The sequence below is a fragment of the Pseudorca crassidens genome, chromosome 12, assembly GCF_039906515.1.
Source record: "Pseudorca crassidens isolate mPseCra1 chromosome 12, mPseCra1.hap1, whole genome shotgun sequence".
Lineage (NCBI taxonomy): Eukaryota > Metazoa > Chordata > Mammalia > Artiodactyla > Delphinidae > Pseudorca > Pseudorca crassidens.
The window spans coordinates 17,831,154-17,846,675 of record NC_090307.1 but is presented as its reverse complement, the minus strand read 5'-3'; the positions used below and the strand labels follow the sequence as shown (position 1 = coordinate 17,846,675).

The following is a 15,522-nucleotide window of genomic DNA, read 5'->3' as shown; positions in this document are numbered from 1 at the left end:
GCAGCCCCAGCAAGAAGTACATTTTGCAACGTTATTCAGTTCCACTTTATTCGTCTTTCATATACTTGAGTAGTAATGTTTCCTCTGACTTAACAGTTTCCTTGTTGTGGGCCGAATAGAGGAAAACCATTGTTGTAACTTGAGTATAACAGAAAGATTCGTGGCAGGTTGTTGCCCAAGAAATACTGCCCAAGTGCATGTTATCAATGCAGTGAACTAGAGATTGAGAAGGCTCAGCACAGGTGAACCCTTACTCTGAGAGCCCTCCCCCCAAATTTTGGAGGAATTCAAGACTCCCATGTGGGGTCAGGTCAAGACTAGAATAGTCTTAAGAACTAGGATGGATCCTGCTGTGCAGTCCATTGATCCTTTTTGGGGTAGGGTCAAGTAACGTGTATCGCACCATCCTTAAATCTTGACAGCCCCCCAGTGGAGAACTGCTTTCAGGAGAAGAGTAGTCTCGGTGCATGGTGGGCTCTAGAAACCCTCAGACGAGTTAGGCTCACTGCAGCCAGTCCCCAGAGTGGATGCTTGGGAAGTGACTGCATACATACCTTGGATTTCCTCTGTCAAAGGAGAGACTGTTAAAGAAATAAAAAGTTTCACAAGAAACCCAAAGATTAAAAACATGCCATGAGACCTTCACTGTCCAGAATTCTTTAAGATATTTTAGGAGTATTAGCCTAGTAGTAAATTGGAAAGAATGAAAAATGCAGACCTGTAATATATGGTCCTTTCAGGCAGACTAAAGATTTGATACCAAGAATAGATTTGATCTTTTTTTTCTCCCATAAATAATGGTGTCTGTAGATAATATAGAAGGTTGATATCCAGAGCATAGAAAATGGTCAGTGTGACAAAACTTTTAGATTTGAGTTTAACTAAGTAAAATTTTGGTCAACATAAATGTATTTTACCAACGGTTTGGTTTGAAGAGGATTATTTTGAGGGGTAATTATATTCATGTTTCGCAGTAGGATTTGGGCAATACAACTGTTATGTCTGTGCAGAGTTTAATAGTGGACAACAAAATACCTCTGGAAATGTTATTTTCCTGTGGCTATTAACCTGCACAGAATAGATATTTGTTAAAACATTTGTTAGCTATTATATTCCATGTTACTCTAATAGGATTTAACTTGTGTGGGCTTATGTGTGTTTAGATGTAGATGTAGACATAGGCATACATATAGATATATACTGATGCCCAATACTTAGACCACTGTCATTATTGAATAACGTAATAGTAAACATTTTTAAATTCTTCTAAACCTCTTATTTTTGACTATGGAAACATTACATTTTGAATGCTGATTGCTGATTCCTGCCTTTTCTACCGAGGGCAGTAATAGGATGCTTTAGACAAGAAAAGCTTTTAAGAAACTTTTTACTAACCACTTAATAGTGGGGAAGCTTCATGTGTGTCAGGAGCCTCCACTCCCCTTCCTTCCCTTAAACCTGTATGCAAAGAGAACATCCCGTACCTGAGCACAGCAAAAACCAGCAGGACATCCTAAAGTAGTATCTTTCATGTAACTAGAAATGAAGCATTCATCTTCCACTGAAGAGGAAAAAAGTTGCCTCATTGAATGAGGCTTAGGGATAGGACAGAAGTATTATTGAATCCATTCCTTGGTAATAAGTATCAAACAAAAAGTTTAAACACTTAATAGCTTGTTTTCCAGATTTATAAAATATGTATGAATGTCATAATGTCTGTTAATGCCAAAATGGCTTTGTCAGACTGTCCCTGGTTTCAAAATGCTCACAAGTATCTTCTCTCCCTCTCTCCCTCTCTCTCTCTGCCTCTCTTACCAGAATTTCAGAAATGGAGTCCTATGCCCTACTAGTTTTTTTTACTCTATATCAATCTCAAGAAAGCATTAGAGAAATGATATTTCTTTTCTGTCATTTGTTTTGCCTCCCCATCCTGTCTTTTAAAAAAATAATAGCAGAAAATTTAGATTAGTAGCAGGGAATCAAAGAGAAAAATGGCAAGGAATGTGTAGTAGAATTGATGTAATATCCTCAGAAATATTGAGGGTAGGCCCCTTATTTATCTGGGTAATGCTCACTGAGACAATAGGACTAGATAATGGGAAGGCATATTCAAAACTCTTTGGGGACATAAAATCATACCTTATTTACACTTCTAATAATTTTTATTCTTACCTTCCCAGGCTCTAGCCATATGGCCATTAAATCATAACAAAGCATAGATCAGGAATTCGAATACTTGATCATCATGAAAATTAATCTAGAAAAGTAAACAAATAAAAATAAATCAACCTTTTACGACTTTCAAGGCCTTCTCCCTAAATCCTATTTTCATGCAATGCCAAATCACCAAATATGCTTATTTTTACTACCAATAGTCACAGTTATCATTTAGATAAACTGATAAATGTGGAAATTCTAGAGAATTTGCCAGATAACTTTGTGGTGGATAACTTTCTAATTTCATTCTAAATTATTGATATGAACGTTTAAGCTTCATATTTATGCAGCTTTTTTATGACTGTCCTGCTGGAAAGTATTTTGCATTCCTTAATACTGTAATAAACCCTGAGAGCATAATTAGATTGAATATATAAGACTTTTCATCTTTTCTATTTCTGTTCAAATAGAAATATTTGCAGAATAGTCACTGTAGCAAAACTGAGTTTTCGTGTTTCATCTTTTTTGTATGTGACCCTTATCTCTTGTCTCAAAATTCAATGGTGTTTGTAGTTAAGAAGTTGTTTTCTATTGAAAATAATCATTAACAGGTCTAAGCGGTATTCTGCATCATTTTTCTTTCAGTTGATTTTAAGAATTATTACAATGAAACATTTTTGAAAAATCTCAATATATTAATTACAGATATACATATAGTTATTTAAAAATATATATCAGAGCTGGCTTTAATCTTTGAAGTGTGTTGCTATCCACTTTGATGTGCAGGTCATCTCACCTGTTTTTTCTGTTTTTTTGTTGTTCAAATGTTCAATCCAGGTTCTACATGGTCAGCTATTACGAGCGGAATCACAGAATAGCAGTTGGAGCTCGCCATGGTTCAGTGGCCCTGTACGACATCCGGACTGGAAAGTGTCAGGTAAATAAATCATTATGACTTCCTCTCCATAAAGTGCGCAAGTTATTGAAAGGAGTGAGAGACCAGCACTTCACCAGTTGACGTGCTGAGCTGCTGGAACATTATGGATAATGCTAAAGGGATCAATAGTTTAATGAAGGACTCAGAGAATATAGACCCCTACTGTCTTTATTCACTGGGAATGAAGAGTTGCCACAGATGGGTTCGTAATAGAGCCTTGAGTAAGGTGGTACGCACTACTCACAAACCACTTTGCAATAAATCTTTTCTTCTTTTAAACAAAGTTTTCTGAATTTCTTATTTTTGCCTCGTTTTCTGAAAAAAAAATTGGTGATACATTATTATGATTAGTGGCTAAACAAAAATTCGTTTTCTGACTATGTAAAATGAGATCTTTAGCGATTATAAGACAGTATTCTACCCAGAGTTCAAGAAAGGCAGAAATCATGATGGCATTTAGTGTGGATCTGTAAGGAAACTGAGTCTCTATTTGAGATATATTCCTCTTTTATACTTTTATAACTTTCTCTGCTTTTATAAAACTTCATTGTTTATGAGAAATTCTTCTCGGTCTTGATCTTGAGCCCTTCGTTCTCCGAATGTACCAGTTGGGTAGATGGAGCAGGTCTAGCTCCACTTCACATGTAAGTGAATCAAAGCTCCCAGACTTTAAATCTCTATTCCAGAGTCACACTGTTAGTTAACAGCAAAAGCAGGGCTAGGCTCCACCCTGATCATTGTGAATTTATTGTGGTCATTGATAAATAGTTCCAAGCTTGCTTTCATTACTGTCCAATAACTTCTTATTTTTCACTGTAGCATCTATCAATGCTGATATATTCAATCAGGAATTAGGAATTGTATTCAACCGTAGTATTAGATGGATATATTCAACTGTATTAGGAATTTCCAGAAGGAATATGAAGAAATACATCAGGATGTAGCTAAATTTTAAATTGCCTCTTAAATTTAATAAACTATTAATTAGTTCTCCAAAAGTTTCTCTGGCAGCTTTCCGTGAAATAGTTCTAAGAGATGGTAACAGGTATTGGGGGTAGAAGTTTCAGGGGTCAGACAAGTTTGGGGGTACTGTTCGAATATAACACGTTTCTTTACGCAGGCCTTCTCAGAGGCTCTACTGCGTGAGTGTGCATTGTGCATTTCCTGGAAGCGCGTGGAATATGCATCATTTGCCACACTGATGTAACTATTGAGTATCCTTTGCGTGATTTATTTTCTTTAAAAGACATTAACTCCTCATTGGTGACTGTATTTCTTTACTCTGAACTCTCACTTTGAGCAATGAAACCACTGTGAATACTTGCTTAAAAATGAAGTTACATATTGTCTATAACATTCTCTCCTAAGAGAGACAGATTCTTCAAACAGCATTTTCAGAATCTCTTTTGGTAAATCAATTTTTAAAAATTGGAATGCAGTTGACCCTGAACACCGCTGGGGTTAGAGGTGCAGACCCACATGTAACTTATAGTTGACCCTCCTTATCCTTGGTTCCTCCATATCCCTGGTTCTGCATCTGGGGATTCAACCAACCCTGGATGGTGTAGAGCTATAGTATTTACTATTGAAATCTGAGTATGAGAGGACCCTCGCGGTTCAAGCTAGTGTCGTTCAAGGGTCAACTGTATATTATCATTAGCCAACCTGAGAGAAGTAAGGCACAAACAGCAACAAGGTAAAGGCAAAAAAAAATTGAATAAGGGGACCTGTTCAACTTTCTTTAAAATAGAAGTGAGGAAATCATAGAGAGGACACTATTGCCACCAACAGAGAGAAGAGTGAGACAGCGTGAGCACGGTGACGAAACCCAAAGAGGAGTGAAAGAACAGCAATGAAAAACTAATGAGAAAGCAACAGACTGACCTGAGCATACATATCCTGACAGTTTTTTCCTCCTGCGTGGTCTCAGTGAAGATCTTGGTAACATGAAAGAAACATGAATAATTTGAATATCTTATTCTTTTTCACGAAATTATTTAAGAAACACTTACCAATCAATGACATTCTTTCTTAACAGGAATTTGTAATGTCATTCCTATTTCACTTCATTTTCTGTACATTATTTTATTACGCTTAGACATTTCAGTCTCCCCATGACATTTTTCTACCTCAGCTTCTTTATTTTGATACCCCAAACTGTCATTAGTGTCGAACGATGGAATAACCTTTACCTTCCAGTTCTGTGTGAAAGAGAAGGTTACCCTTTACTCTCATCATTCAGAGCATAAAAACAAAGCTAAATCTCTAAAATCAGTCTTAACTACTTTTGCCAGTTACCAGTTTTATCCAGTGACAATGAGCTCTTAAGGGATTCTCTTAATTCTTTTATGGTATTAGTGTTGTAGTGTTTGAAATACGTGAGTCGACAGTTGAAACAGAATACACAAGTATAGTTGGCATGTTCAAAAAATGATATTTTAGAGGTGAATCAAAGGACTAGGAATTTTGAACTAGGAATGTAGTAAAGTATTTTTTGAATTAGTTATTGGAATCAGTGAACAGAGAGAGAGGGACAATTTTCCTAACATGAGCAAAGACATAGAGATATGACATAAAAGATGTAGAAGGGATAATTAGTAAATTCACTGGACTCCAGGGGTAGATTCCAATTAGGTGGAAAGATAAGGGGCAACCACCTACATGATGAGAGTCACAGGTGATAGGAAGACCCACTGTGGCCTGTCCAGGATGCCAGAGGCTGAGGAAATGTCCCTGGGCCCAGTGGAAGCAGAGGACCCATGGCTGAGGGAATAGGGGGAGGAACATATAGGTTCCCTGTCACCATCATTCAATTAGTTGGTAAAGGTTAGATAGAAACGTCACATCTCTTTCCCTTATCTTTTGGCATTGGCTTCTTTTTTCTTTTTCAAATCAGTTTTCTTATGACCTGTTCTCACACTAGTACAGGCAATTATACAAAACCACAAGATAAATATGCATTCAGTCTGGAACAGGAATTTTACTTATTTTAAGAGTTTACAAGCTATCGCCCAAACCTGCCTGCCACCCATTTCAGTAAATATAATTTTACTGGAATACAGCCACATCATTCGTTTAAGGATCGTGTATGGCTGCTGTGACACTACAGTGGCAGAACTGAGTTGTAGTAGCCAGCAAAGACCATATATGGTCCACAAAGCCTATCAAATGTATTACGTGGCCCTTTACAGAAAAGGTTTGCTGACCTCTGACTTAAGCAACTAGAGGAGGAAGAGTTAACTCATTTAACTGAAAAGTGATTTAAAACAGTGTAGTGTAATATACTGGAGAAGAACAAATAGAAACTTGTGTGGCTTAAATCCCATGTCCATTTCATAAGCTTAAGAACATTGCTTAGGGCTTCCCTGGTGGCGCAGTGGTTGAGAGTCCGCCTGCCGATGCAGGGAACGGGGGTTCGTGCCCCAGTCCGGGAAGATCCCACATGCCGCGGAGCGGCTGGGCCCGTGAGCCATGGCTGCTGAGCCTGCACGTCCGGAGCCTGTGCTCCGCAACAGGAGAGGCCACAGCAGTGAGAGGCCCGTGCACCACAAAAAAATATATATATATTGCTTTATTTTTCTGTGGTGAAGTTTCCTCACTACAAAATAGTGATAGAAATAGGGCCTATTATTGTGAGAAGTAAGGTAATTTATGTAAAATTCTTAGCAAGTAGTATTCAGTAAGTGTTGGTTATATTAAAATAAACTTGGAAATACATTACATCGCGATGAAATTACATGAATTGTGGAGATTTTAAAGATAAACCTTGAGACCTCAGAATGTTTGTAGATCGTCAGGGCTAGGACTCCCACCCCTTAGTTAGGAGAGCTTTGGTGGAAAAGTCTGGCAGCACTGCCGTAGGCCATGTGTAGATTTCCTCTCTAAAGGCAGCCCTTACCTGTGGTGTTGGGCTGAACCTCACTGACGATGGAAATCAGAACCTTTGAGGCAGTTCAGTAGTTAAAATCCTGCTGTGCTCCTAACTGTGTTTTTACTTGGCAACTGCTAGCAATTTAGGAATATACCTGACTTGAATTCTGCTTAATTAAAAAAAAAAAAAAAGTAACTCCTGATGAAGTGCTTTAAATTGCATTGGGAAAGCAGCCTTCTTGATAAGCAGGTTAATTAGGTTCCATGAATCCTGAGAGCTACAAGTGTGTGTTTGGTTAAATCAGCAATGCAAATCTTCCCTCTAACAATATTTGCCTTTGGTTTCGCAGACTTGTTATTATCTGTCTCTGATTTTCCAATCCTTTTTGGATGCGTTCTTTGTAATAATAACTGCTGGCTCTGTGCAAGATTCTCTTAGGTTCATGTTAGCTAGTTTTTCTTAGGAAGTTTGGGTTGTGTTACTTGGTGGTATCTAATCCACTTTGGTAAATCTGGGCACTTATTTTCTTACTTTGACATAACGCGACCAAAAAGGCAGTGATGTACGAGAGGAAGAAAGTGTGGCCAAAGTCTTATCTAAATCTTAAATTAGTAAAAGAATTTTATTATTGAAAATTTTAAGTAAATTCCATAAAGAACTCATTTTTGAAGCCCCACGTTTTCTAGTGCCTGCTACATAGTAGTTGCACAATAAAATTCATTCATGTCGATCAAACAAAATACCCTGAGTCTTTGGAGAAAAAAATATAGTAAGAAATATAATATGACATGGTAAATGAAAACAAAGTATGCCTCAATTCTATCAAAAATATATTTGTAATTTGGATATAGTTACATTTTAGTATGTCAGTAACCCCTCATCAGCTTGTTGTTGCTGTATAAAGGATAATAGAATGTCTTTTCAGAAATAGCATAGAGAACCTCTTTCTTGTGAGTCATGAATATACCTATATTTCAGTAGTGGACCATGACCAGACCTGCTATGGGTCAGATAATGAAGGAAAAAACAGAAGTGAAGATTGATTGTTATAGAATGGTAGTAACTGAGGTCTCACTATAGTCCGTTATAGATAGAGCAGGAGGTGGATTCTGGAATGCTAACATGTGCCCTATCACGCAGCCTAATGCTGTAAACAGCAATGAGCCTGCAGGCTGAGCTCCTCTGGCCTTACAGATTCCTTACTCCACGTGGAAAGAAGGAGGCCACAGGTTATTTCGTCCACTTACTTTACCTTTATCTCCTGAATGTCCTCTGCCCTGCTCCTTTGCTAATTCCATGGTATTGAAAGCAACCCTAAGCTCTGTTCAGATCCGTTTTCACTGGTCTTTAAACCTTAATTTATCCCATCATTGTCCAGCACGGCTTACCTTCATTCTTCAACCAGCAAGACCTCACCGACTGGTCCAGTCATGTTGTTATATGCAGGCATCTGCCGAGCATCTAACTAAGCTAGTGAGAAAATCAGAAAAACCACAATTACCTTTAAGCGATTATGGAATATGAGGACCACGGCCTCGTTGCTTTCCTGTCAGCCTCCTCTTCCCTTGTTTCCATTCGTCCTCAACTGCAAAGTAACTTTGAGAACTAGACTTATTACATTGTGAGGAGAATCTATTTCATTCATTAAGGCTCCAGGGCATGGGGGTTGGCCAAAAAGTTTATTCATGTTTTTCATAAGATGTTACAGCAAAACCCAAACAAACTTCTTGGCCAACCCAATATTTAAGAAAAAAAAAAAATCAGAGGCCTGCGTAAAATGAAACAAAAACAAACTATAAATATATGTATATTTCATTAGCTTAGCTTCATGGTAAATCCACCTTTCTGGCGCCTTTAAAAAATGCATTTCCTAACCCTTACTGTACCTACCTTTGTACTTCTCTGGTCTGTGACACCCCCTCTGCCCCACACCTTCTAGTTTCCACCTTGACAGAGCGACTGAAATCATACACTCCAACACACTAGGGTTGTCTCGCCATACCACTAGCAGCGGGCCCCCTGCCCCCTTAGTATAGTTTAGTACAACTGGTTTCCCTCTCTCTCAAATTCTACCTTCACTTCCATAGCACCACCACCTGACTTGATTTTCCTTTTATTATGTCCTTAGCTAGATTTCTTAATTTCTTGGGGTACCCTAATGTTAATTCTTACCACTCCCCTGCCCAGAGTACAGATTTCTTCACTTATCTGTTCTTTTTCCTGACTTTGGCTAAGAATTCATACATTATAATTGACCCCATTTCCTCTGAGCAGGTGAGACAAATCAGGTCAACAGCCTGGGCTGTTGGATGATTTGTTGCAAACACAGTGAAGATTTCAAGAAATGCCCCTTTCCCATTACCTTGGGTTTTAGATTATATTGAAATGTCTGATCTCACTGACTATATAAAGTTACTGTGTACTCACAGGTGAAGCACTCCTGGTAAACAAAAATGCTGAGAATAAGTCACATTAAAATAGTGAATATTGGCTCCTTTTTTATTCATGGTTCTATTGAAATTTATTTCTGACCATCCTCTGAATTCCTTATACCCCTTTTAAGTTATGTGGCCGTCTCAAATTCTTGTATCCATATTTCTGACTCAGATAAATGCAGTTTCTTTGCTGGTATTTGTAATATACCAAATTTAATATTAAATTCTATTAGCAAGTTATTGATTTCCTTTTATTTATTAGGGAAAGCAGTCTTAGAGCAGATCCTGGAGCCAGACTGCCTTGGGTTCAAATCCTTGCTCAGCCCTTATTAGCTTTGAGGCTGAGAGCATTGTACTTAAATTCTCTGTGCTTTAGTTTTTTCATCTATAAAATGGACACAATAACCGTCTTAGCATCATGTTGTAAAGGTTAAAAGAATATATTTGTATATAAAGCAAACATCAGCCAATAATAAGTGCTTAAAAATGTTAGCCATCATAATTATTATTTAGTCATTGATTAAATAAGACAAAATCAGTCAGCCCTGAACTGTTTCCTCCTCCTCAGGTATACATGACTTCGTACCAGCTAGATCCATTACAATTTCTATTTTAGGATTTTTTTTTTTTTTTTGCCACTTTTTATTCCAGAACAATTTGATAAATCTTAAAAGTAGAATGAGTAGAATATCAAACCAAGTAATTAGCAAAGTTAAGATTATACTTACTGTTCTGTCCTCAACCATCCAAGTTTAATAATTATTCTTTTGTCTTTCCTGATTTTTCTATAGCATTAATCTATTGTTCTACTGATATATTTTTTAGTAATTTTTTGAAATCATTACAAATATTACTTTTCATGTTACTGCTATATTAGAATCTTTCTGAGTGAAGCTGATTTTTAAATATGGTATTCTCAATTGCCAGTATATTCCAATTTTTGGCCCATCTGTTTGTATATATTTAAAGTCATATATTAACCACCACTGGGTTTTCTTCAAGGATTTTATTACTGTGTAATTTTCCACATCTGTTTTCTTCAGCATCCTTTTTAAGATAGGAAAGATTAGGTCAGTGAGTCAGCCATTTTATTATTTTCAGTTTCTCACTTGTTAGGCAGCATAATTTTCTTTGTAGTTTCTCTTGCTTTCAACAGGCATAGCTGTGAATGTTCTCATTCTCTCTTATTTGCATATCATTTATTCTTTATCCTTTCATTACTTATCTCTGTAGAAATTCAGTCTAGTTTATTTATAAATTTACCTCTTTGGATAAATTACAAGCCTTTTTATGCTGCTTAGATGGTTGCCTTTATAACTCAAAGGAAAACGGTAGTTAGGATCTTAAGGATTGTTGTTACCTTATTTGGAGTTGGTTGAAAATTTTTTCATTCTGCTTCATCTCTGGATCTGGCAAGCTGTGGCCAATTCCCAATCCTTCCTTCCTTCCTTCCTTCCTTCCTTCCTTCCTCCCTTCCTCCCTTCCTCCCTTCCTCCCTTCCTCCCTTCCTCACTTCCTCCCTTCCTCCCTTCCTCCCTTCCTTCCTTCCTCTTTCTCAGCATGAAGCTTTGAAGCTTCCTGTAACAATTACTTTCTTACAGTAATTATTTTGTTTTCGTTGGCAGTAATGACCTACTGATACCTGGCCAGTCGAAATTGAGTAATTTCTGTAATTTCCATGAGAAGTCCAGATATAATGCTTGAATGATTAGCATTTACATGAGAGCAAGGGAAGAGGAAGATACATAGCGGCTGGTGAAGGAGCAAGTCAACCTCTCTTTTTCTCTGGAAAATGAATGAAATTTATTAATTGCTTCTTCAGATTATAAATGTAATTCATGCTTATTAAAAAGTAACCTCAAGCAATAATAAAATATTTAAAGTGGAGAGTTAAAGTCCACTGAAACCTGTCCCTTAGAGTTAATTCTTGTTTAGCTATATATTGTAAATACTTTGAGTCTTATTTCTGTGATATACAAATAATATTATTCCCTCCCTCCTCCCCAATAATATAATAGTTTTCTGCAACCCGTTTTATTTTCATCTAACAATGTATCATTTCTCCCTGTGAGTCCATATAACTCATTCAATGATAGCAAGTAGTGCCTACTATTAGTTGCAAACAAAGCAGGTGTGGATCCTGCCCTCAAGGAGCTTCTATTCAGTGAGAGAAGACAAGAAAATATCATGGAGTGAGATGATAATACAAAGGGACGATGGGTACCTACTTCAGGCGTTCAGGGGTGAGCGCATTGAGGGGGTTTCATTTAACCCGAGACTTTGTGACCATCTAGAAGAAGAGCATTATAAGGACAAGGGGCAGTCAGTACAATGACTAAGGTGGGAATAACATTGGAAAGTTCGGGGAACAGAAAACAGACAACCGCAAAGGGCATTCAATTTGTGAGCAAGTGGAAGATAGATTTGAGATGGGGTGTGATAAGAAGGCAGGATCTGATCATGAAGGCTAGGGTGGGGATCTCAGATTTTATTTCAGTGTGATGGGTTACCATTAGAAAATTTCAAGTGAGGAAATTATATGATGTTACATGATTTTTTTTTTTTGCAGTTTGTTTCATAGTTGATTTCTAGTTTCATAGCATCATGATTGGAAATATATGATGTTTTTAACAATTATTTTTTGCTTGCTTTGCTTTTGAAAGGCTTTTGTTCTTTACTTCACAACTTTGGAATCACAAGAGACATAGTACTCTGCAGCCTAAAAAAAAAAAATCTTAATAGTACATCATAGCTAAACTTCCAGGTCAAACACCATTGATCTAACATGTTCTTTACAAAATGTAAAATACTCTATCAAACTATTATTCTGTTGATGAACTATCCACATTAAGTCCAGCTCTGTGTTCGTACATACAGAGCTGCAGTGAGCATCTCTACATACTGCTGCTTTTCTCTCTGTAGGATGGATCCTAAAAACAGGAACTGGTTTGATCTGTTTTTACTTTAAAAGATTAATAGCCGCTGAGCTGGAACTAGGGTTGTTACAGTAGTGGTGGAGAAATGTGACACATCAAGGATATGTTTTGTAAGTAGAGCCAACACGTCTTGATGATGGTTCACATGTAGGGTGCAGGGTGTGGAAAGTTCAGGGAAAGGCAGTGGTGAGAGAAAGGAAGAGTTCAAGGGTGACTCATAGACTTGAGTCTTGAGCACCTAAAAGGATTATGGTGCCGTTAACGACTGAGAGAAAAGCAGGCGAGGTGTGGGATGAAGGCCAGGACTTAGGTTCTGGACATATTAAGTTTGAAGGGCCATTTTAATCTGTTCGAATGACTACATAATGTTCTAGTACACAGATGTAGAATTCATTAGCCAATCCTCTATCAATTACCATTTAAGTCCCCTACCCCCAGTTTCTCACCATCATAAACAGTGCTACATTGAATAGCCTTATTTATATAACTTTCTATGCCTATCTGATTTTCTTAGGGTAAATTCCTGGATTCACAGTGCTAGGCCCAAAGGTTTGTGCATTTGATCATCAGAATGCTTTGAAACTACTTTGCCACGGTCCATGCGCATTCATTTTTTCATACTTTCCCTAATATTCCTATGAATAACCGAATGACTCTTGAACTGCAATTATTCTCATAAAAAAAAAAGATGAAACTCCACAGTTGGTCTGTTTTGCCTTCTGTATTTTTCATCTTGGACCGTGGACTATTTATTCATTTATTCATGAGTTATCACTTATTTTATTTATAAAAAAGGAAAATAAAAATAATTTTATGATAACTCTTCTCTGTATCAGATACCGTATTATGTGCAAGGGGTAAAAATAAATAAATATGAACTGTTTCTTATAAAATCCCTCAAGGAATTTATACTCTGATCTGGAAGACAGACGTAAACCCAGAGTTGAAATACTGTGATTGTCCTTTCCAGCAGGGCTGTCTAGAGTGCGATGGGAGAACACAGGAGGAACATGCACACGGGTTTGTTTAGGAGTCTAGGGAGGATGGTCTGAAAGGGCTTTCTAAAGGAGAGGACGTCAGAACTGAGCCATTCACTATGAGAGTTAAGCAGGAAAGGGGAAGGGCAGGGCCATGATTCCAGGCAGAAGGCGCAACACCTGCAAAGCCCAGAAGAAGAAGAAATGTAGTGGAAGCACGCTTATCAAAACCTGAACCTGAGAGGTGTTTTCCCCATTATATGTGAGTGATTCACGTTACAGCAATCTTCAAATTGGCATTACCCTGAGAAATGTACAAATCCTAGGTGAAAAACAGTCATTCCAACAGGTAAGTAGAGACACCTCTTCTCTGTGACTTTTTTTTTTTTTTTGGGCCACGCAGCTTGTGGGATCTTAGTTCCCCCACCAGGGATGGAACCCATGCCCCCTGCAGTGGACGTGCAGAGTCCTAACCACTGCACCACCAGGGAATTCCCTCTGTGACTTAATGAATGCTAACTCAGTAACATAGATTTTGTAAATAAAGTTTACATGGTGTTAGCAAAATGTAAAGAAAGAACTGAATGCTGGCATTTCCTATAAATAATATTTGTAGGAAAAGTGGGCTTGGCGAGATATGAAAATGTTTTCAGCGTGGGATTCAAATCATTCTGATGAAAATAAACCAGGTTAATTTTCTCTAACACATTTAATTCTGGCAAGCGCTCTAAGGCTACTACATATGGAAAGAAAGCTAACAGTCAGGCTCAATAGCAATGTCAGCAAACACACCTATATGAATAGACGTTTGGAGGAAAATGTCTTCTCTCGAAAAATAACAAAGACTTTACTTCTACTTAAGAGGAGCAATGGGCCTTAGGGATCTGGGGGACAGTAAGATTGATGTTTCTTTAAGGCAGAGTTTTGAAGCTTCAGGCACAGTTTTCACTGAGCAGAAGTCCATAACGCTTATACATCAAGGGTACTTATGTGATGATTGCAAAAATTGCAGTGAGAATTGACTACAGTACTTAGGCCGACATTTTAGACATTTTCTTCCTGTTCTTTTCAGCAACTGGTTTTATGGCAGGTGCTTCCTATGACATTCGGGAGCAACAACCAGAAATATGGCGTCGGGGTGATAATAAGATGAATGGTTGGAGAAGACAATGGTTTCCTGATGCTGTGTTGAAGAATTACCCAACAAGCTTCCCATTTTAAAAGTAAAATGCTATTTCTCTAGGAAGAGAAACAGATATCTGGGACAATGCTTGAAATTAGATCATCATTTATCTTGAAAGTTTAACAATTTTTAAAGAATTATTTTAATGGACTGAGTAGAGGTATATTTTTCTGTTGTCTGTCTGCCCCATCACTTACTATTTCTTATATCCCTGTTATACTTTGAATGGCAGTATTTAAGATTTTTACATACACCAAGAGAAAAAATTAATTCTTGGTAATATCTATAATTGGAAATACATGAGGTAGAGAGTTCAACTGTTTCCAAACCCAACAGTTATTACCAGCATTTCAACATCCTTGCAAAAGCATTAAGTAGACTGAAATGAATTTTGGTTCTCAAAATTCACATTTTATCTACACTTCTCAACGCCATTCAGTTTCCTTCCTAGCCATTCTTTTTTCTGTCAACACATAAAAAAATGAAAATACAAGTGTCTATTGATAGATAGATAGGTAGATAGATAGATAGATAGATTCTACATATATTTAGTCCAGAAAATTAAAGAACACCAGGTAGGAGAATCACAGTACATTGAATTCATTCTGGATTTGGCGCCTTGTATTCTTTTATCCACTCTTGATATATAAAGTACTTAAAGTGTGGCATATAGCAGTCATTGAATAAATATGAATCATAAATACTCTAAAACATATATAACAGGGACATGAGTCTGTAGTTCATGATAGGTTCTAAAGAAATGTTGATAATGATTCAAAGGAGCTTGTCAAAATTTGATAGCTCCTATCTCAAACAGAGCTCGTGACGGAGCTTACGTCTAGTCAGGGAGGATACACAGGTAACACAAAAGCCCTCTTATCTGGCACAGGTCAGCCTCCGAAGTTGCTCAGGTAGTCAAAGCTCTTGCTCAAGTGTGGAATCATATAAAATGATATATATCTTAAACGCCTTATTTTAAGTTCCATAAAGATAATTTTATTTTCCATCTCTTTTAACGTGATACCA

The 15,522-nt window shown here is 37.3% G+C and overlaps 1 protein-coding gene across 7 annotated transcripts in view; it reads left to right on the top strand.

Annotated features, from left to right (window-relative positions):
* WDR7 (WD repeat domain 7) overlaps positions 1-15,522 on the top strand; it is a 388,004-nt gene that overhangs the window by 298,379 nt on the left and 74,103 nt on the right. For all 7 annotated transcript variants that reach the window (XM_067698977.1, XM_067698974.1, XM_067698978.1 and 4 more), the window contains one exon: positions 2,995-3,094. In XM_067698977.1, the coding sequence (XP_067555078.1) occupies positions 2,995-3,094 (100 nt within the window). The remainder of the gene's footprint in view (positions 1-2,994; positions 3,095-15,522) is intronic.